At 59.0% G+C, this 23,773-nt stretch overlaps 2 protein-coding genes across 6 annotated transcripts in view; one reads left to right on the forward strand and one right to left on the reverse strand.

The window, feature by feature from the left end:
• The window catches only part of LRRC3 (leucine rich repeat containing 3), an 8,986-nt gene extending 6,280 nt beyond the window's left edge, over positions 1 to 2,706 (forward strand). Inside the window, exons 2-3 of one of the 3 annotated variants that reach the window (XM_019625001.1) lie at positions 14 to 163; positions 879 to 2,706. In XM_019625001.1, the coding sequence (XP_019480546.1) occupies positions 1,008 to 1,781 (774 nt within the window). In that variant the 5' untranslated portion in view covers positions 14 to 163; positions 879 to 1,007 and the 3' untranslated portion in view covers positions 1,782 to 2,706. Of the gene's footprint in view, positions 1 to 6; positions 164 to 837 lie in introns of those variants that run through there. The other 2 variants (XM_019625002.1, XM_019625000.1) reach the window with 2 other exon arrangements.
• Positions 2,707 to 8,991: 6,285 nt separating this feature from the next.
• Positions 8,992 to 23,773, reverse strand: part of TSPEAR (thrombospondin type laminin G domain and EAR repeats) — a 128,955-nt gene continuing 114,173 nt past the window's right edge. For all 3 annotated transcript variants that reach the window (XM_019624997.1, XM_019624996.1, XM_019624995.1), the window contains exons 10-12: positions 15,412 to 15,599; positions 12,795 to 12,896; positions 8,992 to 9,981 (exon numbers count right to left, since the gene is read on the reverse strand). In XM_019624997.1, the coding sequence (XP_019480542.1) occupies positions 9,828 to 9,981; positions 12,795 to 12,896; positions 15,412 to 15,599 (444 nt within the window). In that variant the 3' untranslated portion in view covers positions 8,992 to 9,827. The remainder of the gene's footprint in view (positions 9,982 to 12,794; positions 12,897 to 15,411; positions 15,600 to 23,773) is intronic.

Raw genomic sequence — 23,773 nt, forward strand, 5'->3', positions numbered from 1 at the left:
CCCCTCGCCCCAGGTGCCGCCCGCGGGGCGCAGGTCAAGGCGCGCGTGTCCCGGTGACCGCGGACGTGGGCACGGGCCCTGGTGTGACCCGGGCGTGGCTCCGGGTCGGGCTCCGAGCGGCCCAGATCCTCGCGCAGAGCAGCCTCCGGATGCGGACGCGCAGGTAAAGCCCCCGCCCCACGCGGGAGCGGGGACCCCCCTCCCCCATCCACCCCCCGCCCGCAGGTCCCGGGGACCCCGGGGGTCCCGGGGTCCGAGCCCCGCCCGCCCGAGCCCCGCGCGGCCCCGCCACGCCACGCCCCAGAGCCGCGCGCCCAGGGCTCGGCTTTCCTCTTGTCTCGTTCTCCTTCGTTTTAACTGAAGCCAAAGGCGCCGACCCCGGGCCTGTGCGGGTCGACAGGAAGGAGGGTTATTTGTTATGATCATTTTTAGAGGGTTGTCAAAATCAGCGAAGTGCTAAGCTTCCCGGCAGCCTGGCCCGGCTGTGACGCGAGCCTGCCGGGGGATTGGGGCGCCGGGGACTCCATTTCCTGGTTCCCAGCCCAGAGGGGAGACGAAGGGGTGGACCCCAGTGTGCCCTCACGGGGTGCCGTCCAGGCCCCTGGGCACCTAGGTGGCCGTGGGTCTGTCCAGGGCATGTGGCAGCGTTGTCCCCCCATTTCGATGAGTGCCGGCCCCCAGCCAGCCCTCAGCACCACCTGTCCTTGCTCTTCCTGGGGCTTTGGGAGTCCCTGGAAATAGGTTACAGAGACACCCCCCCACACACACACACACAGGTGAGAGGCTTCAGTGTGCCTGTGACATTTCCCCAAAGTCACAGTGTGCTCTGGGTTCCAGCTGGACCCCCGAAGACAATGCCAGTTGCTCCTCTCTTTTAGAACTGAGAGTGCACGTGAGGAACCAGAGTTTATGTCCGCGTCGGATGGTCACTTGCACAGCTGCAGCTGGGGAAGTGCGGACGAGCACTGAGGGAGAGGAACGTGCCGTCTGTCCCCGGTGCAGCCAGGATGGGCCCCACGGGCAAACAGAGCCCCTCGTCCCTGCCGGTCCCCACGGGCGGGTCCTGCCTCCTCCTGCTCGTCTGCCTGCGCCTGGGCACCTCCTGCCCGCAGAGCTGCCAGTGTCCTGACCACGCCGGGGCTGTAGCCGTCCACTGCAGTGCGAGGGACCTGCACGAGATCCCCCAGGACATCCCTGCCAACGCCGTGCTCCTGAAGCTCGATGCCAACAGAATCGCCCGCGTCCCCAACGGAGCCTTCCAGCACCTGAGCCAGCTGCGAGAGCTGGACTTGTCCCGGAATGCCATCGAGACCATCGGCCCCGCCGCCTTCTCCGGCCTGGCCGGGGGCCTGCGGCTGCTGGACTTATCTCACAACCGCATCCGCAGGATCCCAAAGGACGCCCTGGGCCAGCTCAGCGCCAAGGTCCGCCTGGCCCACAACCCCCTGCACTGCGAGTGCGCCCTGCAGGAAGCCCTGTGGGAGCTGAAGCTGGACCCCGACTCAGTGGACGACATCGCCTGCCACAGCTCGGAGCAGGAGGAGTACGTGGGCAAGCCGCTGATCCAGGCGCTGGACGCCGGCGTCAGCTTCTGCAGCGTCCAGCACAAGACCACCGACGTGGCCATGCTGGTCACCATGTTCGGCTGGTTCACCATGGTGATCGCCTACATCGTGCACTACGTGCGACAGAACCAGGAGGACGCCAGGAGGCACCTGGAGTACCTGAAGTCCCTGCCCAGCACCCCCGCGTCCAAGGACCCCCTCAGCCCTGCCCCCTAGTGCCCGCTGAGCCCCATCACCCTTGTGGCAGGTGGTGACCGACCTGGGGTTTTGGTACCCCCTGGGGCCACAGTCACAGCTACTTCTGCGCAGTGCTTGCTGGGACAAAGCTCTTTCTGGAATTGCACCTCGTCACTGTGACACCTTTCGAGTCAGGTCATTTTGCCATGAGACCCACTGACGGAGGAAGAAACCGGAGCTCAGAGAAAGGGGCTGACTTGCCCACGATGACACGTCAGGGAGTGGTCCAGTGAGGACTTAAAACCGGGCGAAGTTCACGTCCCTCCCGCACTGTGGGCCCTCCCACGTGGCCCCGTGGGAGCGAAAGCATTCAGGGACGGAAGGGCTGTGCCCGTGGGTCCCCCGTGCTTCCGGTGCAGATTCGCCCGTGGAAGGCACAGGGGACCCTGCGGAGCTGGCTCGCCTCTGTCCCCTGGTGTCCCTGACCACATCTGACCACAGAACTCTCCAGCGCACAGCAGTGGAGGCCAGGGCTTTCCAGACAGGGAAGCGAGGGAAAGTGTTGCTCAAACTAACCTTTGAACAACTGTGTTTATCTTCAGTATGTTTGTGAAGAGAGACACTTGTACCCAAATTTCAGTCCAGTGAGAGGGAAATAATCCCCCCAATCCAAAACCAGAAACACAGTGGAGAGAAACCTGAGGACCGGCCAGAGCGCGTCGGGGGGCGGTGTCAGCGGGCAGACGCACTGGGCTCTGGTCTGCTTCCTGCCACTCTGTCTGCGCCCGGTTTGTGGGAAGGCCTGTCACCTCTGGTCACCACCGTGCCTTGCTGTTCTACTCAGACACCTTAAGCAGCACCTTTCAAAGTACAGGGAGACTGATGTTTGATGTCTCAAGGCCAGTCGACCAGATGCCTTCTTGTCTCCAGCAACGGCTCTCCTCTCCTCTCTGTACCCCCCACCCCCCGCCACCCTCCTTCCCCTGGGACACGGCCCACCCTCCGCCAGCTGTCAGAGGCCTCAAGCTGCAAGGCCACCCTCCTTCCCACCTGTCCACCTCTGTCTTCCCCCCCTCATCTCCCCCCTTTTTCCCTCCCTACTCCCCTCCCTCTCTCCCTCTTTCTCCACCTTTGCTGCCAGGAATCTCAGAGCTCACCGAATGCTCAATTTTCTTACCTATGATACTTCATGTTCAGGGTGGACGTTACCTCCTGTATAACTCTGATCCGTCTTAAATTTTATTTGTTACTGTCTTTTTGTATGAGTGTTTCTATTTTAAACGACTTCTGATATTTTGGGGGGAAGCAAATAGGGAAAAAATGCCATGAACTGAAGGTACAAAGGACAGCTTAGAAGCAGAAGCTTAGAAAGAATTCACAGTGGAGGGTGGTTTGTGCCTGGGAAGCAGCGAGTGACTTGAAGTGGGAAACGAACGTGGGGTCGCGTTTACCCCGTGATCCCGAGACCCGGAAGGCCTGTGCGGACATGGACGTGGCTCTCAGTCGTGGTGCATTAAACAGAAACCAGCAGCGGGTTCCAGATGCCCTCCCACACCCAAGGCCCTGTGCCCGTGCCCCGGGGGGGTGTGGGGGTAGCAGTGCACAGCGGGATCTGAGGGGCACCTCTCTGCCCACCGCCCAGACCAGCAGGCAGGGCTCAGACTCGCTGCTCCACAGGTCGCCAGTGCACAGGGAGCTGACAGCCTCACCCCTTTCCAGGGACAGCCAACAGCACAAGCAGCCAGTCTTAGCATTGGTCCACTTGTGTGACAAATGCCGTGCAGAGCAGGCAGGCACTGACCGGCAGCACACAGGTTCCTTAGGTGATTTGGGTCCCCTTCCCCATCCATCCCAGGGGCACGGGGTGGGGACAGGGGTCCCACATGACAAGGAACTCACCACCTGGGGGGTTTCCCTGGTAGATGTGACCGTGGGTCAGAGGAAGAGAGCAGAACAGACCTAGTGGCAGAGGGAATGTCGGGGCCTTTCCAGGGCTGCTTATGTCTTGTGGGTGCTGGTGGCCTTAGCACTTTGGGGGTCCTGTCCTTGCTGCCAGGGATTCTCCGTGTGCTCTTACACCAAAATCAGCCCAGAACCTGGATGCCACCCACGTGTGGCTCTTTAGGGGCTGCCGGGGGTGGGTGGGCTTCTTCTCCCCTCACCCTTAGCTGGCCCCCAGCCCGAAGCCACCTTCCCCTTGAGGCTGAGCAGGGGGCTGGGTGAGGACCTGAGGCACCAGAGCCCCTCCTCCTCCTCCTCCCGAGCCCAGAGTTGGGGGGCTGCAGCCCTCCTGGCCTTTCTGGGCTCCTCGCCCTTTGTGCAGTCTCCCAGGGGAGGGCACGTCCCTCCAGGAAGACCAGCAGGACCTCCTGCTCCTGGGAGCTGGCATGCCCTCCTGCCTCTCGCCCCAGGTTCCTACAGCGGGCCCTCCCCAGGTACATTTGCAGGAGACTGATCCTGACTGAGTTACCTGGGGCGGAGGCGGGGCTGCTGGCGCAGACAGTGGGGCAGCAGAAAGTCCTGGACTTGTGGCCCTGGCAGGAGCCTGGGGCGGCTCCCTGCCGTCCTCCCCACCCTGTGGGGACCCTCAATAAACCTCCTTGTGCCTAAATCAGCTGGAGGGGTTTCTGCTGTTGGCGCCACCGACCCAGTCCCCTCACTGCAGACCCGGCCATGTGGCCGAGCTGCCAGACCTGCAGCCCATGACATGGAGGAGCCGGGTCGGGGGTGAGGCCAAACCTCATAGCCTGCAGCCCGGTGTGGAAGGCCATGGCTACTTCTGGCCTCTGGGTGACACAGGGCAGGCTGCCCACCGGGAAGGTGGCAGCCGTGAAGTCACTGAACAGCATGTACTGGCCGGAGGGAAAATGACGAACGCTTGTTTGGGGCAGAGCTGACGCCCAGGCCTGGAAGTTCTCACTCCGGGAAACGTGGGCTCTGAGGCGTTGTCAACACAAGGAGGGGAGTCCTCGGCTGAGCCCCAGATTGAAGGCAGGCCAGCGTGTGAGGCAGGGCGGCCTGGGCTCGAGGTCCAGTCTGGGGCGCTTGCATCTGTAACCATGGTGACAACACCGGCGGGAAAGGAGCAGGCATGGGGTTGGCTGCCAGGCCCGACGACCAGGCACAGCTGGCGATGTTCCCTGGCGTTCTGTGCAAAGGAAGGTGGAGAGGCAGCCTCCAGAGCGACGAGCTCACTGGGCTCAACTTCCCTGCGAGCCTAGCTGCCGGGGTGTCGATGGAAGGGCCCGGGGAGCAGCAGAGGGAGAGAGAGCCAGGGGGTCCGGGGGGTAGGTGGAGAGTGGCTGCCAGGCCAGGAAGCTGATTCCAGAGGCAACGTTAGCAACCAGCCCTATGGATGGGGAAACTGAGGCACAGAGAGGTCAGGGCTTGCCCAAGGGCGAGACCCCCAGCACAGCTCTGAGGTGCTACCCCTGCAAGGCCCCACAAGGCACCTCCATCCACCCCAGTGAGCTGGAGGGGCACCTCGCTGCCCTGCTCCACAGAGCCCTCAGCACCCCACTGTCTCACGCTCAGCTGCCGCCCCCTCTGTGCGCACTCCTGGGTGCTAGCCACGGTGGGCCTCACTGGGTCCTGCTGTCTGTGGGGTGGTCACTGCCCAGGGTTAGTGGTGTCGACCAGTGGGAGGCCCTGTGTGTGGTCAGCGGGCCCAACTCCCTGCCTGGCACCCTGGTGATTTGCGGTTTCTCCACAGTCACCGCAGCAGTCACCGGATCACGGGCTCAGAATGGACCCCAAACTGCCTGTCCTTGCCCGTGGCCAAGACGTCGTCTTCAAATCAGAGCCTGCCGGTCTGGATGTCACAGCGATGAGGACACCCAGGCCGAGCCTTCCCAAGCCGGTAGCTTGCACCCCCATCACACACCGAGAGGAATGCCTCTCACTTTTACCTGTTCAGCAGCCCACGGGAAGGACCTGGGCAGGCCCTGGTCACTGCCAGCCGGGCCGGGGGTGCCCACTGGTGTGACGGTCACTGGTGACTGTGGGTGTAACTTGTCAGAAGTCTGCTTTCCACTATTGGGATTTCTTCTTTGTGAACATTTGCTCACACCCTTTGCTCTCAATTCCAGTTTGAAAGAGCTCAGACCTCTGGTCCTGGCCGTTCAAATGACCCTGGCCCTGTGTGTGCCAATAGCGACTTCGGTTCCTGCTGGTGTCCCAGCTTTACTTACTTGTATTTTAAAGTGACATTATGTATTTGACAGATTATCTATCTTCATCTGTCTATCCATCTATCATCCATCTATCCATCCATCATCTATGAATATCCTCCCTTTTCATTTACTTACATTACTTTTACCTTTAGAAAATTTCCCTCTAAATAAAAAAAAATACTCAAAAATCTTTTGATTTCTAACATCTATAATTTTAACTTCCAAATTATGCCGATGCCATGTTGAATTGTTTAAATTTAGTGTCATTTAACACCTGGGGGCCAAGCTCTCCCTCATTCTTTCAAAGTATTTTCACATGTTAATTCTTTGAGATGCCCTGTGGGTCATTCATTCGTTACAAAGGCCGGCTTTGGGGTTTTGATTGCCGTGTGCGTGCGTGTGTGTGTGTGGGGGGGGGCGGGGGCTGTGCCGAGGTTAAGGGGTGCCTACAGGAGAAGTCCAGCAACCCTCACTCCAGGAGCCATGACCACGGTGACAAAGTTTGTCAGCAACCCCCTTCCTCACCTGGCAGATTGTGAAGCAGGTGAAGCCCGGGTTGGCAGGGCTGATGGAGCGGGGGGACTGTGCTTGGCCTTGTTTGGGGCTCAGAAGGGATCCCTGGCAGCCAGGAGCAGACGCACACACTGCCCTGGGCTGTATTTCTCCAGGAAGTCACGGCCTCGAAGAAGCAACACCCAAGAAAAATGCAGTTTGGACAAAGAAGTTCTTACAGCGCTGTTTATCACAGTGCAGACGCACAGAAGAATTCCCGTGGATTAACAGAGGCGACGGGCTCGAGTCAGGACAGAAGTACAACGCGCTTGTCAAAACGACAAGAATGTGCCACGACGTCACACCGTACGCAGACTCACACGGAGCCTCATGCCGCCTTGCGAATGTTCAACAGCAGGACGAAAACCAGAGAGCTTGCTTGAAGAGATGTAAATATTCTAAGTTCTCTGCTTCCCCCTCTTGTTTGTATTCAGAATTTAAACAAGTCTTGTTTACAATTTTTGTTTCCAGCCAGGAGAGCAAAGACTGGATATCGTGCCGAGGTCGTGTGGCACCGAGTGATCGCTGAAATCCCGAGCGGGGACGCGGTGTCTCCCTCCGTGTCTGCCTCTGGGTTGGAGGTCTGCGTCGTTGGGCATCTTCCTCCCGGGTGCCAGTCCCCCTTTCCCTAGGGCAAGCCAGATCCCGCAGTGACACCCTCAGGGCGGAGAGGAAGCCGGCAGGTGTCTGGGTCACCCCAAGGGGAGAGAAGCTGTGTGTGTGGGGTGCTTGGAGGGCGTGTGACAGTGCCCGGTTCGCCCCTCCCCCTTTGGTAAACTGAGGCTCGTGGGACTAAACACAGCCGTCGTGCCTCCGGAGTGCCTTGTGCTGTTTGAGTGGTGTGCTGTCCAGGAAGCAGTGCCACCAGCAAGTGTGTGGCAGGTTGAAGAGACATATTGTGAGGAATTGGCTCAGGGGTTGGGGAGGCCGGCGGGGCTCAGGGAGCCGGTGCTGCAGCGCCATCTCAGGGTGTCTGCTGGGGGCGCCCCCTTGCTCGGGAGGCCGGTCTTTTGTTCCCAGGCCTTCTCCTCACAGGTGAGGCCCACCTTGAGGAGGGTCTTCTGCTTCCCCGAATCTGCCGACTTCAGTGTCCCCCTCACCCAGCACACCCTCCAAGCAGACCCGTAAATCAACGGTCCCAGGCGTGGGGCTGGGGTCTCAGAGGCCCCCCCACCGTGCTCCCAGCCTACGCGGCCTCTCCAGCCTGGGTGGGTGGCCCACCTCTGGGGGCCCTCCTGGGGGGTCTTCCTGTGGAATGAGCCCCAAAATTACAGGCCACTGTCCCCTGCCAGCCTGCAGGTCTCCCTGGGCCATGATCTTCTCCGGTTCCCCTTCTCATGGCTGCTCAGGCCCTGCCTCAAATCCCAGGTAAAATCATAACTGCTCCCCCCACACACACGCCCAGCAGACCCCAAGTGGTGTGTCTTGTCCCCGACTCTCCTCCCAGGGAGAGCAGGCAGATGGAGCCAATTCAAGTACAGGACGCCCACCTGGGTCTGAACTTCATGTAAACAACAAGCAGACCTTTAGGGACCTTCCAGGCGACACTTGGGACATATATTTATATATGTATGTATTTAAAAGCATTCCTTGTTCCTCAGCAATTCGAGTTAATCTGCGGTCCTGCATTTTGTCTGGCACCCCAGGCCCACCCTCCTGGGACCAGCCGACCCAGGGCTTGTCACCATCACCCTCCGGGCCCACACACTGGGGCCCTGGCGGCCCAGGGCAGGGGCATGGCCAGGCCGGAGGGACAGTGACAGCAGGGACACGGGGGCTGCTGCGGCGGGCCTGACTTGGAGTAAGGAGCATATCCACTTTCTCCAAAGTACTTTGAGTACACACATGGGGGGCCCACACTGTGGAATTCCCCGGGGGACGCCCGGGACCTCTCTCTCAGGTCCCCAGGCCCCACCCACCCCACCCTGGCCCTTTGTTGCCCTCCCTGAGGAGGGGACATCCTTGTCGGGAGGTCAGCCCCAGCCCTGCCCAAGGCACCTGGCCCGCTTACCGGCCTGAATGAGACTCGGAAAATCTCACTGTTTGGGAACCACGAGGGCCCGGATGTGAGCACCCCAAGTCTGGCTGGACTGGGAAGCAGGCGGCTCAGCCAGCACTCCTTCCTGGCAGTGGACCTACCTCGTCCTCATGTGGAACCAACCACGGGGACCCAGCCACGGGGACCCAGGACTCAGGCTGCCTGCAGCGGCCACTGTGCCCCTGGCTGTGTGATCTTGGACAAAAATTCCTGAGAATTTCAAGGCAGAAACAGCAGAGTGATCACCCAGCGTGGACCTTGCGGCTCCAGCTCCCACACCCCATGCAGAGCCGGCCGGCGTGGACAGTAGAATGGTACTGGCCTTGCTGCCATCCGTGGTCTCCAGGCTGTGTGGACCCCACGGGCGTTTCAGCAAAGCCTCAGGCGCAGAGCACCCCGCCCCCCCAATCCCGGAGACCTGCTGGCAGTGCTGGCACTACCCCACCTTCGCCTCCAGGTCCCCAAGGTGGTGCCATGTCCACCCAGCAGCCTTCCCAGGGAGACAGGAGGTGTCCACCCGGTGTACGGTCAGGGGGCACTGGGCAGGGAGGGAGGCGCTGAGAGGGCGCAGGTCCGAAGGACGCATCCTGTACCCTCACCAGCTGCAGTGCCAGGGAGGCCACCGGGCCGCAGAGGCATGAGGGCCCCACTGAACACGGGGCCTCCCGTGGAGGAGATGGGACACGTGCCAGCACTGCCTGAGGTTCCTGACCTAACCCGACCTGTTCCGCATCCATGGGTAAACTGAGGCCACAAGACGACATCCCTGCAGAGGAGAGGTGTCCTCTGTCCCTCTGCACAGGTGATTAGGGACCCAAGGGCACGTCCCTAAGGCCTTGTGACGCACTGTCCAGCAGTTGCGCCCCGCCAGAAACACGCAGACGCAGCGCTCTTTGTAAAGAGCGTCATAAATATATTTCAGTACAGACAGAGCACAATAAATAGCTGGAATGAGATATGCTGAACTGCATCGGGCCTGTTCTCCGTCGGGGCTCGCGACTGGGGGGACTAGCCAGGCCTCGGGCGATGCCACGGGGAGGGTGACCACATCCCGCCGCCTTTGAGGTAAACAATTGTGTGACGTTTTCCTTTAAAGCAAAGTCCTTACGGGACAGCTCTGGACTCTGCCCAATGCCCACAAGCCACCAGAGTCCGGCCACGATGGCCACCGGGGCAGAGAGGCGACGTCTCCTTCTGGACAAGGGCCAAGGATGGCTCTGGACGCCGTGCTGCCCCGGCTCATCCCTCCAGGAGTTCCAGGGCTTCTCGGACGGCATTCTGGGTACAGCCAGGCAGGTCGTGTCCCCGGGAACCCAGGGCCCGTCACCCCGTCCTGAGCCTCAGCACCCGGGAGAGGGGCTCCTTGGCGCTGGAGTAGACGAGGTAGGAGCCGGCCGTGGTGCGGAAGGCCTCCCAGTCCCTGCAGCCAAAGGTTGGTAGGCTGTGCACAGCCACGAAGCCTTCGTACCCCTGCCACCTGTGGAAGAGACACATCAGCCTCGGGGACAGGCCTGCTGCTCGCAGGGAGGGCAGAAGCTGCCTGCACATCGGGGCTGCTCTCCCACCTGGTGGCCCCCACCCCACCCGGTGTGCAGCCGGCCCTCTGTGCCCCTCTCCTGTGGGCCCAGCGTGGAGGGGCCTCGCGGCCCCGGCTACACAAGCTGCCTGGTCATAGTCACAGAGCTGGGCTAGGAGCCTGCAGAGAGGGAAACTGAGGCCTGGGGTTCTCCCGTCCACGGCCCTGCAGCTCCTCACACCCACCCAGGGTCCTGCCCCGGGTCCAGGGTGCCCTCGGGGCAGCCCCGAAGGGAGGGAGGGAGTGGGCGGGGTCCTGGCGGGCCAGTGGGTTAACTGCAGGGCCTCAAACACACACTGTCCCCACATGGGGTGCAGCACCCCGAAGCAGATCCCCACACGCTGCTCTGCGACCCCCACCCCCAGCTCAGATCCCGAACACTGTGCAACGTTCTGCCACCTACACGGCCAGTGGTTTCTGGGTTCTGCCTTCAAAAGGGATTTATGGACAGATGGTTCCACTTTCCTAGGAAGGAGTTCCCAGAGCGGGGCCGCCTGGGTCAAAGGCACAAGCAGCTCCAATTTTACCATTTTTCCAGACCACTTTGTGAAAAGGGTGAGGTGATTCCTGTCCTGATGAGAAAGGGCCACCCCTCTCCCCAAGTCTGTGCACTGTTTCCAAATGGATAGGGGAAAGAAAACAGGCCATCCTTGTGCTTTGAGAAAAACAACTTCTAATCTGTTTATTTACATTTTTTATTTTTTCTTCTGAAAAGTGCATGCTTGTATCTTTTGCCCATTTTCCTAAATTAAAAAAAAAATCTTTCATTACTTTGTAAGGGTTCCTTTTCTGTCATATATGTGGTAAACAGTTTGTGTTTTGATTTTGAATATGTTGCCTTTTTCCATTTAAAATGTCGAAATTTAGGTCATCAGCCTGATGACCTGTTCCCAGCCTTGTTTAAGGAGATTTCCACATCTTCTTGTATAACTTTGAGGTTCTACAAAATCATCTTAGCTTCTCTTTTAATATTTCCGTCATTTAATTTTTTACATTTAGATTTTAATCCTTATTTAGTTTTGTAGATAACATGAAGCAGGGTTATAGCTCCGTTTTCTTCCAGATGGACAGAAAATTATATGAAATTATTCTATTAGACAGTGCATGCTTTCCTTGTTGAGCTGAAATAACAACATCGATCATATTAAATGACCATAAATTGCTGGCTTTCTTCTAGCCTGTATTCTATTTCACCTATAGATCGGTTTATTTCTGGTGAAAGCCGCATTGCTTTATTTAGCTGTCAGGACCTCCTTCACTCTTCTTCCTTCTCAAAATTTTCTTGGCTACCTTTGAAGATGTATTCTTTCACATAAATTTAAAAATCTGTCATGTTGAAAACCTCTACAGATATACATCAGAAAGTCTAAAGAAAACTGGTGATGTTTCTAATAAAATACAGAAGACCAAAATTGTCTTGAGACGGAAAACCTGATTAAACCAACAGCCATGGGAGGAATTGGACAAGCTGTTTCAGAAACACTGGTAGGAAGGGGCCAGACATTATAACTGAATTTAACCTGTCATAACGGACACAGACAAATCAATCCTACTGCTGAAACCACCCCAGCCCACAGGAGTAGGTGGAAGCGGCAACCTGTATCTATCGGGGGTGCCAAAGAAATGTACACACAGGACTTGTAGTCACCTTTCGTTATCGGTATACACTGAGTATTACAACTTAATACAGTTTTTTCCTTTCTTAAAATGTGTGTACATTTTTTTTGGCACCCTCTGTATTAAGTTCGGCTCCATATCAAACTAGATAAAGGTAAGGCCCCAAAAGAAAACCACAGAGCAACTTCAATTCCCATTAAAGATGCAAAAACCTTAAACAACTGGCAGCCAGTACCAAATGATTGGTACATTAAGTAATTACACACCCAGTGGCTTTCCTCCCAGCAGTTGGAGGAAACCTCCGACGAATCATTATACCAACAGAGTAAGGGAGACGGGCACGCCCTGCACTGGGAACTCCAGAGGGAACCACGCGGGCGCGATAGACGGCTCACGTCCTGTCAAGCTGTGTGACAGCCTGCTCATCAAATCAACAAGACAGCTCTGAAGGCCATTGGTGAAACTATTCAAGATTGTTCTGGAATTTCTAGCTAATTAAGAAAACTAGGTAAACAGTAAAAACATTCAAAGTAAAAAGGTGAAGTTGCTTTTATTCGCAGAGGCAGTGATATTCTTATACCTTCCCATAGACTCTGCTTCAGAAAACTGTCAGAAATGATGAGATCATTTGGTCAGGTGGCTGGACACAAAAATTCATTGTCACAATAAGCAGCTGGCAATGAAAATGAAAGGCCCCAGGTGTCGTGCTTACAATATGTGGAAAACACCCAGGGTCAATGTGATGAGGCTGCCACAGCGAGGACACGTAAACTGTCCTGAGGGCAGGTGATAAGTGGGGGGACCTGCCTGAGTCCCGGGTGGGAACCTTAATAGAATAAAGTATCAACAACTCTCCAATTGCTACGTCCACACACTACATCCCCAGCTAGACCCCAAAGTCCTGGGCATCAGCCTGACTGCAGGTCGGTCACCTGCTACCCCAGGGCAGGACCCACACTCGGCCAGCATTCAGGCACGTCAGGCCACCCATAAGGCCCGAGGCTGTGACTCACTCTGAGCGTGGTCACCGGTGGGGAAGGTGGACCCACCCAGGCGAACCAGGTGGGGAGGAAGGTTCGGCCTTGGCAGCACTTTACCTGTAAATAATACTGTTTACCAAAAAGGTATTTCCATCGAAGGAGTTGGCCACCACCAGGAAGTAATCTTCTCCCACTGAGAAAAACTCCCAGTCCAGAGCGCTGCGGGGACAAGGAGGCAGACATTAGGGGGTTAGGTGTGAGGGGACAGGCGTCCAGGGGCAGGCGTTGGGGGGCAGGTATGGTGGGGCAGGCATCCAGGGAGGGGGCATCTGGGGTCGGGCATGGGGGGGGGCAGGCGTCAGGGGCAGGTGTCAGGAGGCTGGTGTGAGGGGACAGGCGTTAGGGGACAGGTGTAGTCATGGGGGCAGGCATTAGGACACAGTCCTAGGCGCTGCCAGAGCTTGGGGCTGGCTTCCAGCCAGTCTCCTAATCCCCAAATCCGAGGAGGGGCCTGGCCTAAGAGGGGTGATTTTCTCAGCCACACAGGGAGTTGGTCTTTGCAGGGAGATGCAAATAGTGGTTCACTTAAAAAAAATTGTTTTAAGTTTATAATTGTGGTAAAATATATATAAAATTTAACCATTTTTAAATGCACAGGTCAGTGCTGTTAAGCACATTCTCATGATTGTACAACCATCACCATCATCATCTCCAGAACTTTCTGTCTCCCCAAACTGAAACTCTGTCCCCACTAAACACTAGCTCCCCATCCCCTCCCCCAGCACCTGGCACCCACCGTCTACTCTCTGTCTTTATGAGTTTGACTCCTCTGGGGACCTCATGTTAGTGGAATCACACAGTATTTGTCATTTTGTGACTTATTTCACAGCAGGCTTATTTCACTCAGCATAGCAATGTCCCCCAGGTCCATCCATGTTGGAGCAGGTGTCAGAACGTCCTTCCCTTAAAGGCTGAGTGACATCCCCCTGTGTGCATGGACCCCATCTGCTTCTCTCTCATCCATCTTCGGACACCTGGGCTGCAGGTGTGAGTGGTGCCGCTATGAAATGGGTGCAAAGTCTTTCACTGGGAAGAGGGTGGAACAATCAGTGAGAAGTCCCCAGCTCAGGGTCGCTCCCTGAGACCTTGCAGCTCCCTGGAGGCAGGAGCTTGAGGACACGGGCGCTGAAGTCACCCGTTTGCCCCAAGCTCCTTCCCGGACACCCGTCAGGGGCCAACACAGACATGTTCTTACACTTGGAAGCCGTGTTTCTTCTTGCAAACCGACGCGCTGGGTTCTGTCTTAGACAAGAGTGTCCTGGGTTTGCTAAGCGTGAGTCTGCGCTCAGAGATGCTCAGTTCCAAGGAATCTGACAAGTGGCTCCTGGAAGAACTGCCCAGACCCCTGTCCCTCGAGGAGGCCCCCCTGGGCCGTCAGCCCATGCCCCTTCGCCATCGCCTCTCTGACGACTGCAGGCCCTGTACCCACTTTACAGACAAGGAAACGGCAGGCCGAAGCCACACAGCTAGCAGGAGTTTGTCAGATGCCAAGGCCAGGCCAGTGCATCTGTGTCTGGTGGCCTCAGAGCTGTGGCCTGACAGGTGGTAGAAGGCCACCCCGGGTTTCTTCCCCGTGGGGAACTGAGACGCTGACCAAAGCAGGGTGCTCGGACAGGACCCCGGGAGTAAGGAGTCCTGGGGACATGCACAGGCGGGCCGAGACCAGCAGGGTCCTGGGGCCCCTGACTCCTTCCTCCTGTTGGCCAGGATCACATCTTGGGCCACTTCCAGCCATGGCCAGTTATGATTTGTCCCCAAAGCAGTGGCCATGGCCATGCTCAGTGAGGAGCGGCCTATGAGGGGCGGCCGTGGGCAGTGGGACAGCGTGTGGTTCCACGTGCGTTGTGCCCCCAGTCGTAACTGGGTTCTGAAAGCCAGGCCCGTGGACAAGATGCGAACAGCAGAGTTCTGACTTCCGCTGTTGATGTCAGAGGCCGGCCTGGCTTAGCCCAGGAGAAGACGAGGTGCAGAGGGGCCCCGTTCTGCCTGGAAGCGGCATCATGGTGGTGGCCCTGACTGTAATCTGAAGTATACTTTTGTCCTCAGATCCACACCATGAAGCCAAAAGGTGAAAACAACCCACACGTCCATCAGCAGACGGCTGGGCGAATGAGAAATGGTCTGTCCAGACGACACAGATCCTTTGGCTGCACAAGGAATGACGCTCCGACACGTGCTGGAGGGACCTCGAAAACGTGATGCTGAGTGAAAGAGGCCACGTGGCACATATCCCTTCATAGGACTGTCCACCACAGGGACATCCGCCAGGACAGGAGGCCGACTGGTGGTGCCAGGGGCTGAGGGACATGGGGGAGGGGTGATAGCTAAAGGAGGTTTCTTTTCAAGGCGATGCAACGCTCTACAGTTAGGTACGGGGATGGTTGCACATATCTGTGACTTTAATACACCACTGAATTGTAACAAACAAACCAAACACACCGTTTGAGACCCATTAGAGCTCAGATGACAAAAAGCCACAGAACCCCTGAGCTGGCCCTGGAGAAGGTTTGCAACGCGTGGGAGAGCGAGGCCACGTCACACCTCCAAGGGCTGCAGGCAGCCATCTGTACTGGGGACCCGCGCACGAGATGGGGACGAGGCACGGAGCTGCGGTGATGCTGTGCCCAGCCCGCCTCGCCTGCCCTTCTAAGCAGCCACCGGCCTCAGCCATTACCTGCAGGTGGTGATCTCCTGGAACTTGACGAACGTCTGTGCGGTGACATTCAGCTCATAGATAACTGAGTTAATGACATAGGAGTCGTTTTGTACTTGCATCTCCACATCGTAGCTGTGACTGTTGGCGACCGCGAGGAAAATCCTGTCTCCGATGCGGAAAACTTCCCAGTCCGCGGCACCGAACGTCTGGGGGGAGAGAAGAGAGGTGTGCAGACAGCACGTGTGAACAGGGGCCCGCAGAAATGGCCAAGCGCCACCGGAGGCACCATCTGACGCCCACACACGGTGGTGCAGCCGCGGCACCCCAGGCCCAGACGGCGGGGCCCCCGGCCTGGGGCTGCTCACTTTCCCACCACTGCCCTTCACAAACCTGAGTGCCAACTGTGCCTCCTCCTGAGCTATGTCAGCTGCAGCAACTGCTTCTTAGTCCTCGGTGCCGCCCACTCCCCACACCCCAGTGCTGCCCGTCCTGCAAGGTCCAGCTGCCACAACACCTCCTTCAGGGAGCCTTCCCTGCTTCCTCCAGTCTGGCTGTGGACTCTGAAGCAACCCCTAAGTGGTTCTGTGTTTCTTACTACATGCTGTCCCTGCCTGAGGTCTTCCTTTGGCTCCTTCATCAGCCCCATCTCTGGGTTCCTGTGCCTGCTGTTCCTCTGTACATCATCTGTCTCCCTCGAGGGTGAGGTGTGCAGGTCAGCAGGGCTGCACTTTTGTGCAGGTGTCCAGCTATAGAGCCTTTGCCTCACACCTCGAGCTGCATGAGCGGATTTGCATGCGAGGCTCACAGGAGGATGTTTATGTCCAGTTCACAGCCAGCATCTCGGGGTAATGGTGGTGTGCGTGCAGAGGGAGGGAGACGGCCGGGGGAATCCAGACCCAGGCCCTGGCCTAAGCCCCGGAGAGAGAGGGTGGGGGCAGAAACGAAAGGAGACATTTTCCTGGGGAGACCAGGGGCAGGGGCCGGGAGAGGCCCAGCGGGCGGCCACACAGGGTGACAGGCCGCGGTGGGGGAGGGAGAACGTGGCTGCCCCGTCACAGGGGCCTGCGGCTGATGCAAGAGTGTGTGGATGCTCTTGGGGCCCCGAACCACAGCCTGTGGAAGCAGCTGGGGGTGGGGGGGTCGAGCTGACTTCTGCCCCCCAGGCTGATGGGGCAGCCGAAGCTCTGGTGACAGACATCACATTTGGAACTGGCTTCAGGTGTTTTGCCTCCTGACTTCCCGTTAGCCTGACCTGCAGCTGTAGGCTCTGGATGGTGAAGCAGAGTGTCCGAGAGTCTGAAGGCTCTGGAGAAGGGCCCAGAGCAGGCCAAGCCTGAGGCGGTGGCGACCCTAACACACGCCTATCTGACGTCTCCTCTGAGGACGCTCCCTGCCCTGTGGCGCGCCAGCTACCTCCCTGCATGCCGTTTCCCTGCCTGCTTGTCAATTCAGGGCATGCCGCCTGGCCCGTCTTCTTGACCCCCGCCTGTCTGGGCGGCTGGCTGGCGGGGCGCAGGCATTGTAAAGAAAAAAGCCTGGCCAGGCGTGCTGGTGTTTTCTCCATGCCCAGGAGAGGGCGCCATTGCCCCCCACAGCCCAGCCGGCCTAGCTGCCGGCTGAGAACATTCCTGGGGGGCCCCTAAGCCCGGGCTCAGAGCCAGGCGCTCTAGAAGCAGGTGTGGACCCGTTCTGAGGAGCGGAAACAAGCGAGTTTAAGCTAAAAGTATGACTCCCTGGGACAAGGACAGGGGACCAGGACACCTGGCGGTCACTGATCCCTTGCTGGGGCCAGGAGCTTGGCTGAGGCCTTTCTGAATTAGCCTGTCCTCTTCTCAACCATTCTGTCCCCAGGGCCACCCCACAACTTCTGAGCGGGCTCAGAGACACTGGCAGTCCTGTGGCTGCTTCACAAAGGACAACTGTGAAGACCCACGCGGTGTGACTTGGCAGAAACCAATCAGGAAACATCAGACTGTTAGATCACGGGCTCCTCAGACCCATGCTTGGCAAACCACATCAGTGGGAAACAAAACACATGCACACGCATGTAAATGTACGTGCCTGCGTGCACACATGTGCATACACATGCACATGCCTGAGTACACACACGTAAATGCACACACCTGCATGCACACATTTAAACGCACATGTCTGCTTGCAACACGTGCAAACACATGCACACACACACTCCTGCATGCGCATGTGCACACGGGCACACCCACACAGTACAGGAGCAAGGAGCTGCCTGAGAGGACCTCCCCAAATGGTCAGGGCTTCCTTCAGCTCTGAGTGACTCGGCTCTCAGACTACTCACTTATCCTGAACCCCCACATGGAGGGCGAACAGATGGGGGGCTATGGAGGGTGCCGGGCCTCTGGGAGCACTGGGAGAAGAGTCCCGAGGTGGAAGCGGGCAGGAGGGCCTGGCCAGCGGCTCCGAGTCCGGGGCAAGGATCCAGGGGAGCGTGGCTCAGAGGGCTGCTGTCCTACCTCTGCTCCGCGAGCTCGGCCGGGTCAGGTCCTCAAACAGCAAACAGGCCCCTCACTCCATGCGAATTCCAGAGAAACAAGGACTTTTCTGTCTATATATCCCATGCAATACTTGGGACATGGTTTTACTAAAAAATTATTCTTTGTTTCCCTGGAATTCAAATTGAACTGGGCGCCCTGTATTTTATCTGTCCACAGGCTGGCAGAGACCCGAACGGGGCCTGGCTGGGCCACAGGCTCTGGCTGTCAATGGCCCCTCGTCCCCACCCCAGCCTGCCAGAAGCCCCACAGAGCGGGGCCAGCACCTGTGCCCTCAGCCGAAGGCCGGGCTCCTCCCGCTGGAAGGTGAGAGGGTGGAGAGCCCCTGCCTTCCTGGGGCTGCCCCCGGCCGGGCAGGGGTGTGTGGGCCTGGGGCCCGCTGTCAGGCCACTCCTGGGTTCTAAGCGCATTGGGACTCATCCGGGGGAGAAGAAGAAATCCCCACATCAAACGGCCCTGCCAAGCCCTGCCTGGCACCAGAACCCAGGCGGCCGGGCACCTGCTGGGCTGGGTGGGCAGGGAGGCCCTCCCCTCCCTTCCCCTCCTTCCGAGTGGAATTCCCCTGGCGCCCTGCCCTGCCAGCCCTGGCGCAGTGCCAGGGGCCCAGGAGCACCTTGTGGGGATGAGAGTGTGGCCAGAAGCACCTGGAGCCCCTGACAACCTCCCTCGGGGGTGGGTGGGCCCCCGGTGATCAGCGGATCCGTGTGGGCAAGGCGGCCCTTGGCTTCTGGCTTTGATGGAGAAAAGCCAGGCCTGGGGGGAGGGCAGGGAGGCTGGGGCGCTGCCACAGGAAGGCAGGCGGCCCCCCAAAGACCCCGGGGGTTGCTGCCATCCTCACTGCAGGCAGTTGGCTAAGGTGGGTGAGGGTCCCGTCCCAGGAGGCTGCAGAGGGCAGCACACTCCCCAGCCAATTTCTGGGTGCCCTTCGCGCTGTCCCCACCCAGCAGCCCCTCCAAATAGAGCTGCTCCCCCACCTGCCTGGACCACTGGCAGCTCCTGCCTCAGAGCGAGTAGGGGAGCATGGAGGGAATGCCCTCTCTTCCGAGTGCCTGGGCAGGTCATCCTGGGCAGTGCCCACCATGACGTGGCCTGCACACCACCCCCTGACAGACGGGGATCTTCACCCAGCTTTCTTGCCTCTTTCTTTTCATTTGTTTCTGGACATTTACATGCGGTGAAGACTTTCCGACAAGCCCGCAGCTTCCCTGCCACCCACACACCGCTGGCCACTCTGGGCTGCACCTCTCCGCCTGCCTGCCACCTGCCCGGCTCACGGCTCCCCCTCGCTGACCCTCTCCTGGGGCCCCTCCTGCCCCAAGCGTCCACCGCTCTGGGTCCCCGTTTTTGCCAGCGGCACATCCATCAGCCTCACCTCCCAGGCAAGAAACCCGAGCCCAGAACCTCGGTCAGCTGCTCCCTTCTCCCATCCCCTACCCTCCCCCTCCTCACCCCTTCCCCTCCATCTGGGTCTCCATTTGATGACAAGACCACAGCCCCACAGCTGTCACTCAGCGAGCAAACACCCCAGCAGCTGAAGGCCGGGTCTCCATGGACGGAGCTGTTCTTTCCTGGACGGGCCCAGCTCAGGCCTCCTTTGGTCCAACACGGTGAGGACAAGTGGTTGGAGCCTGGGTCTCTAGAGGAAGGTTCTAGAATTTGTGGCAGGAGAGGCGGCAGACCTAGAGGGCGGGGCCGCCGGCCTCCCACCCCCACGGAGCCTGGACTCCCCGTGAGCTGTGCTCCTCCCAGTGTGGTCTGTGCGCACGGCTTTGCAAACACCCACCGGAGCCTCGCTGGCCGGCTGAGCCCTCGGAAAGGACTCCGCGCAACGGCAGCACCTGTCCCGGCACACGCCCTCTGAGCAGCCAGCCCCTCCTGCTCTGACGCCCCCGGTCAGGAAAGGTGTTGCAAAACTCCAAACCAAACAGTAAACACATTGAGGCATGTCCGGGGCCTGAAAGCATTTAAACACAACACAAAAATGCTGGCAAACCATGAAAGTGGAATTTGGTGGGTTTTGAGGAATTACTAAGGTGTGAAGAGATGTGCCTTTTCCAAGAAGGCAGCCTTCAGGCAGAGCCTCCGTGGACTTCTGCAGGGCCTGAGCCAGCCCCCAGCAGCCCCCAGAGTTCTGGCCCCTGGGACGCCTCTGCCATGTGGCTGGAGACGCGCTCTGTCACGGCCACCATGTTTCTGCTCCTGGTGCTTCTCTCAGGCCCCTTGGCAGGCTCTCCCGAGGGTCACATCGCCTGGACGAGGCCCTGCCTTGGCTCAGCTGGCCTGTCTGTGTTCCTCTGCTGCTGGCCTCCCTTCTGAGGACCCCCCCAAACCCCCGCCCCCGTGTCCAGGGTTTGGCACAGACTGGAGCCGGCTCTCAGATGCCGCCTGAAAATGCAGAGGGGCTGCCACCTTCCAGGCTGGCTTGTCTCCATCACTGACGTCACCCGGGATGGAGTCCTGTAACCACATTCCAGGACTGCCTCCCACCTGCCCCAGAGCAGGTGAAGACCCAGGTGAGTCTGCTCAGCAAGGCCCAGCATCTGTCCTGACGCTTTCTGACGAAGATCCGGAAGCGTGAGCCACACCTGCGGGCAGGGAGCAGGCGCCTCGATGTGTGAGCTCTTCCAGCGGCACAGGCTGGGCTCCACCTGGAGGCGCAAGCCTGGAGGAGGGCCCGCGAGTGGGCGCAAGCACCCCTGTGGACCGCTGGCTCTTCCGCTCACCACCAGCTGTCCCGGCCTAACGTCCCAGCCTCAGTTCTCTCATCTGTGAAATGGGACTTAGATGGAATCACAAGCCGGCTGAGCACGTGCAGCCACAGACCTCCCTCCAAAACTCTCTGTAAATGGCAGAAAGGCTTTTCAAACGGGGAGCAAGAAAGGTCGCCACCAGAGGAAATCCCGGGGGTTCTGGACGAGGCTGTAGGGAACGGAGCAAACTGCGTCCCGAGCCCAGGGCCGTGGGCCTTGCCTACCTGGGAGCACCAGCCTGTCCACGGTCTAAGGAGACCCTCTGCTTCCTGGAGGGCAGTGTTGGCATTCTCTCTCCATGCCCTACTGTAGCACCAGGATGAAATACGGGGCCTCCCCACCTTCCACCGCCCTCCCCCGTCTCCCTCCAGTGGTCCCGGCCGTATCATAACGTCATTCTCACAGGACCAAGGGCATGCCAGGGTCGCTTCAACGCAGGACGACCTCTGTGCCTTCCCTGGGGTCAAACAGACTGTCCAAGTGGCTCGCTTCCCATGCGGAACTGCTTTCCAACGAGTTCCTAGTTGCTTCTTCCTGAACGCTGCCTCCCTTCTTCCCTCTTCGTTCAGTTTTTTGGGGGGAAACCCTCTCGGCGCACAGCCGTGCTTCCAGCTCCTCACTGGTCCCTCCCTGGGAGCTCGCCCCCCTCCCACCCCGTGAAGCCGCTCCCTGGGACTGTCCCGTCTTCAGGGCTCTCCGGGGGTTCCCACCCGAGGGTCTTTCCATTGCAGTCTGTGCCTCCATCACGTCTTCAAGGTGTCCAGCCCAGGAGTGTCCGTGGAGTCCCCGTCTTGTCCTGTGACCTTCCCTGGGCACTCCCACCGAGCCACCCAGGCTGGCAGGCTCCACAGTGGACTCCGGTTCTCATTCTGAAGTCACCGCCATCCATGTTTGGAGCCACCACTTCCCATTCCGGTTTCCTGGGTCCGGGTTGACTCCCATGTTTGCTGCCTTCGTGGGGCTCCCCCACATGTCCCAGTGCCTCGTGCTGCAGAGCCAGCCCATGGGCATTGAGCAGAAGTGAGCCGCGCCCCTCCCCGGGCTGGGGGGTGAGAGCAGACCCCTGTCCTGTGTCCGTGGGTTTCTTCACAGCGAGTCTCGTGTGGCGCTCGTCCCCTGCGCGGCGCCCTTTCTATCTGAAGGCTCACGTTCCCAGGCCTGGGAGATCCTGGGGGTTTTCGTTGGTAATTCCACTGCTCCGTTCTCCCCTTCACTCTTTCCAGAACTCTGGTTAGCCCGCTCGCGGGTCTCCTCGTTGATTCTATCTTTTCTTTCCATTCTGCATTCGAGAAGATTTCTTTACCTTTATTTTCCAGTCATGTTGGTGAGTGTCTTCTTGTCATTTTTTTATATCCACGGGCTCTCCTTTGACTGGCATTCCGTATTTACCTCATAAATGCACTCTCTCCTTGGATGCTTCTGAAGGTAGTTATAATTTTTACAAATTCGCTTGTTTCTAGAGCGAGCTGCTTCTCCCACGGTGGTGTAGGATACGTTCGCCGACCCCTCCGCGTGTCAGGTCTCCTCTCTGGCACCTGGAGACCCTTGGTTGCCTGAGTCTGTTTAGTAAGGATGGCAGGGGGTGGATTTGTCACGGGCGGGCTGTGCCCTGGGGACCTGGGGCCTCTGGTTGTGGCCCTTGACGACCTTCCTAAATTGGCCTTTTGTTGTATCGTACCCGTACCTTCTTGTTCAAATGTGGGATATTTAGGGTCACAGAGTTGGTACCTATAGGATGATAAACCCCAAACTGCGCTCTCCACCCCCTGCAGGAACCCTCTTCCTGTCTCACGCGGTGTCTGACGGCCCTGCCAACAACCTGGTGTGGTTGACCGGAAGCCACGCGCTGTGCCCTCTATGCCAGGCTGCAGGAGCCTGCTGTTGGGACCCACAGAGCTGTCCCCTGTCCCCACTGGTCCCTTAGAAACTGGGACACAATCGCTGAATCTCCTTTCAGAACAGTCTTCAGTAGCTGCGGTCATCCCTCCTGCCACCGGTTTGAGCCCCTCCCAGATTCTGGCCAGGCTCCCTGAACAGGCAGACGTGCAGCGCCAGAAACCCCTCCCCGGGCTGGGCACAGCTCTGCAGGGCAGCCCGCCACCCCCAGCTTTGCAGCACCACACGACTCTGGTGGCACATGCGATTAATCAGAGCCCATGGGCTTCCCACACGCACTGCCGCTAGCCTGCCGCCCACACCGCTGCCCAGGCCTGGACTCAGCCCCTTCACTCCCAGGCGCCATGTCCTCGTCCCGGCCCTGCTCGTCCAGGCACCCTTAGGAGCCTGATTTCACCACCCCGGTCTGCCGCCCCAGCCCACTCCCAGCCCCCGCCACTTCTCCACAACCGGTCCCACAGGCCTGGGGTCTAAGCCCACCCCTTGGAGACCCCCAGCCAGCCCATTACTGAACACTCTCAAATCAGTGTGCAGGCACCCACGCCACACCCTCATCTCACCCGGGACGTCTCAGCACCGTAAGGCCCCACGGGAGTGACACACACCACGTCAGGAGCTCGTGCTGGAAGAGGCTGTCCGACGCGGCAGGAAGGCAACGCACCACACTCTGCCCCGGAACCTCCGTGCCTCAGTTTCCCGTGGGTCAGAGGGGACTGCTGGCAGAAGGTACCTCGCAGGGTGGCTTCAGGGACTGAGTCGGGGGAGCGGCTAAGCTCGCGGCACAGGCGCTTTATGAGGTCATCGCTCAGCAAGCTTGAGCCACTGTCGCCACTCACTTGCCAAGACTGAGGCCGTTAGAAAGTGGACGGCAGCAGGGATCACGCCTCACCCCAGTCCCGCCTTCTCCAGCGCATCCACCACCCCCCTCTTGGGAAATGGCACCCTGGATATTGACCATGAAATTTGGGGTTACCTGGGTCACGGCCCCCAACCCAGGCTCACGCTGTCCTGCCCCCACAGCCTGGTGCCCACGTAGCTGGAGGGTCAGTGAGGCGTGGCTCTCAGCCCCTGCCTTCCACCCTCCCAAAAGCACCCAGCGGCCCAGGGCTGCCCCTCCTGCCAGCTCCCTGTACCCTGCCTCTGGGCTTGTCCTCATGTCACTTCCCAAGGGAGCCACCCTGACACACAGAGGCACTAGTGGAGCCC

This window comes from Hipposideros armiger, unplaced genomic scaffold (assembly GCF_001890085.2).
Source record: "Hipposideros armiger isolate ML-2016 unplaced genomic scaffold, ASM189008v1 scaffold_612, whole genome shotgun sequence".
Classification (NCBI taxonomy): domain Eukaryota; kingdom Metazoa; phylum Chordata; class Mammalia; order Chiroptera; family Hipposideridae; genus Hipposideros; species Hipposideros armiger.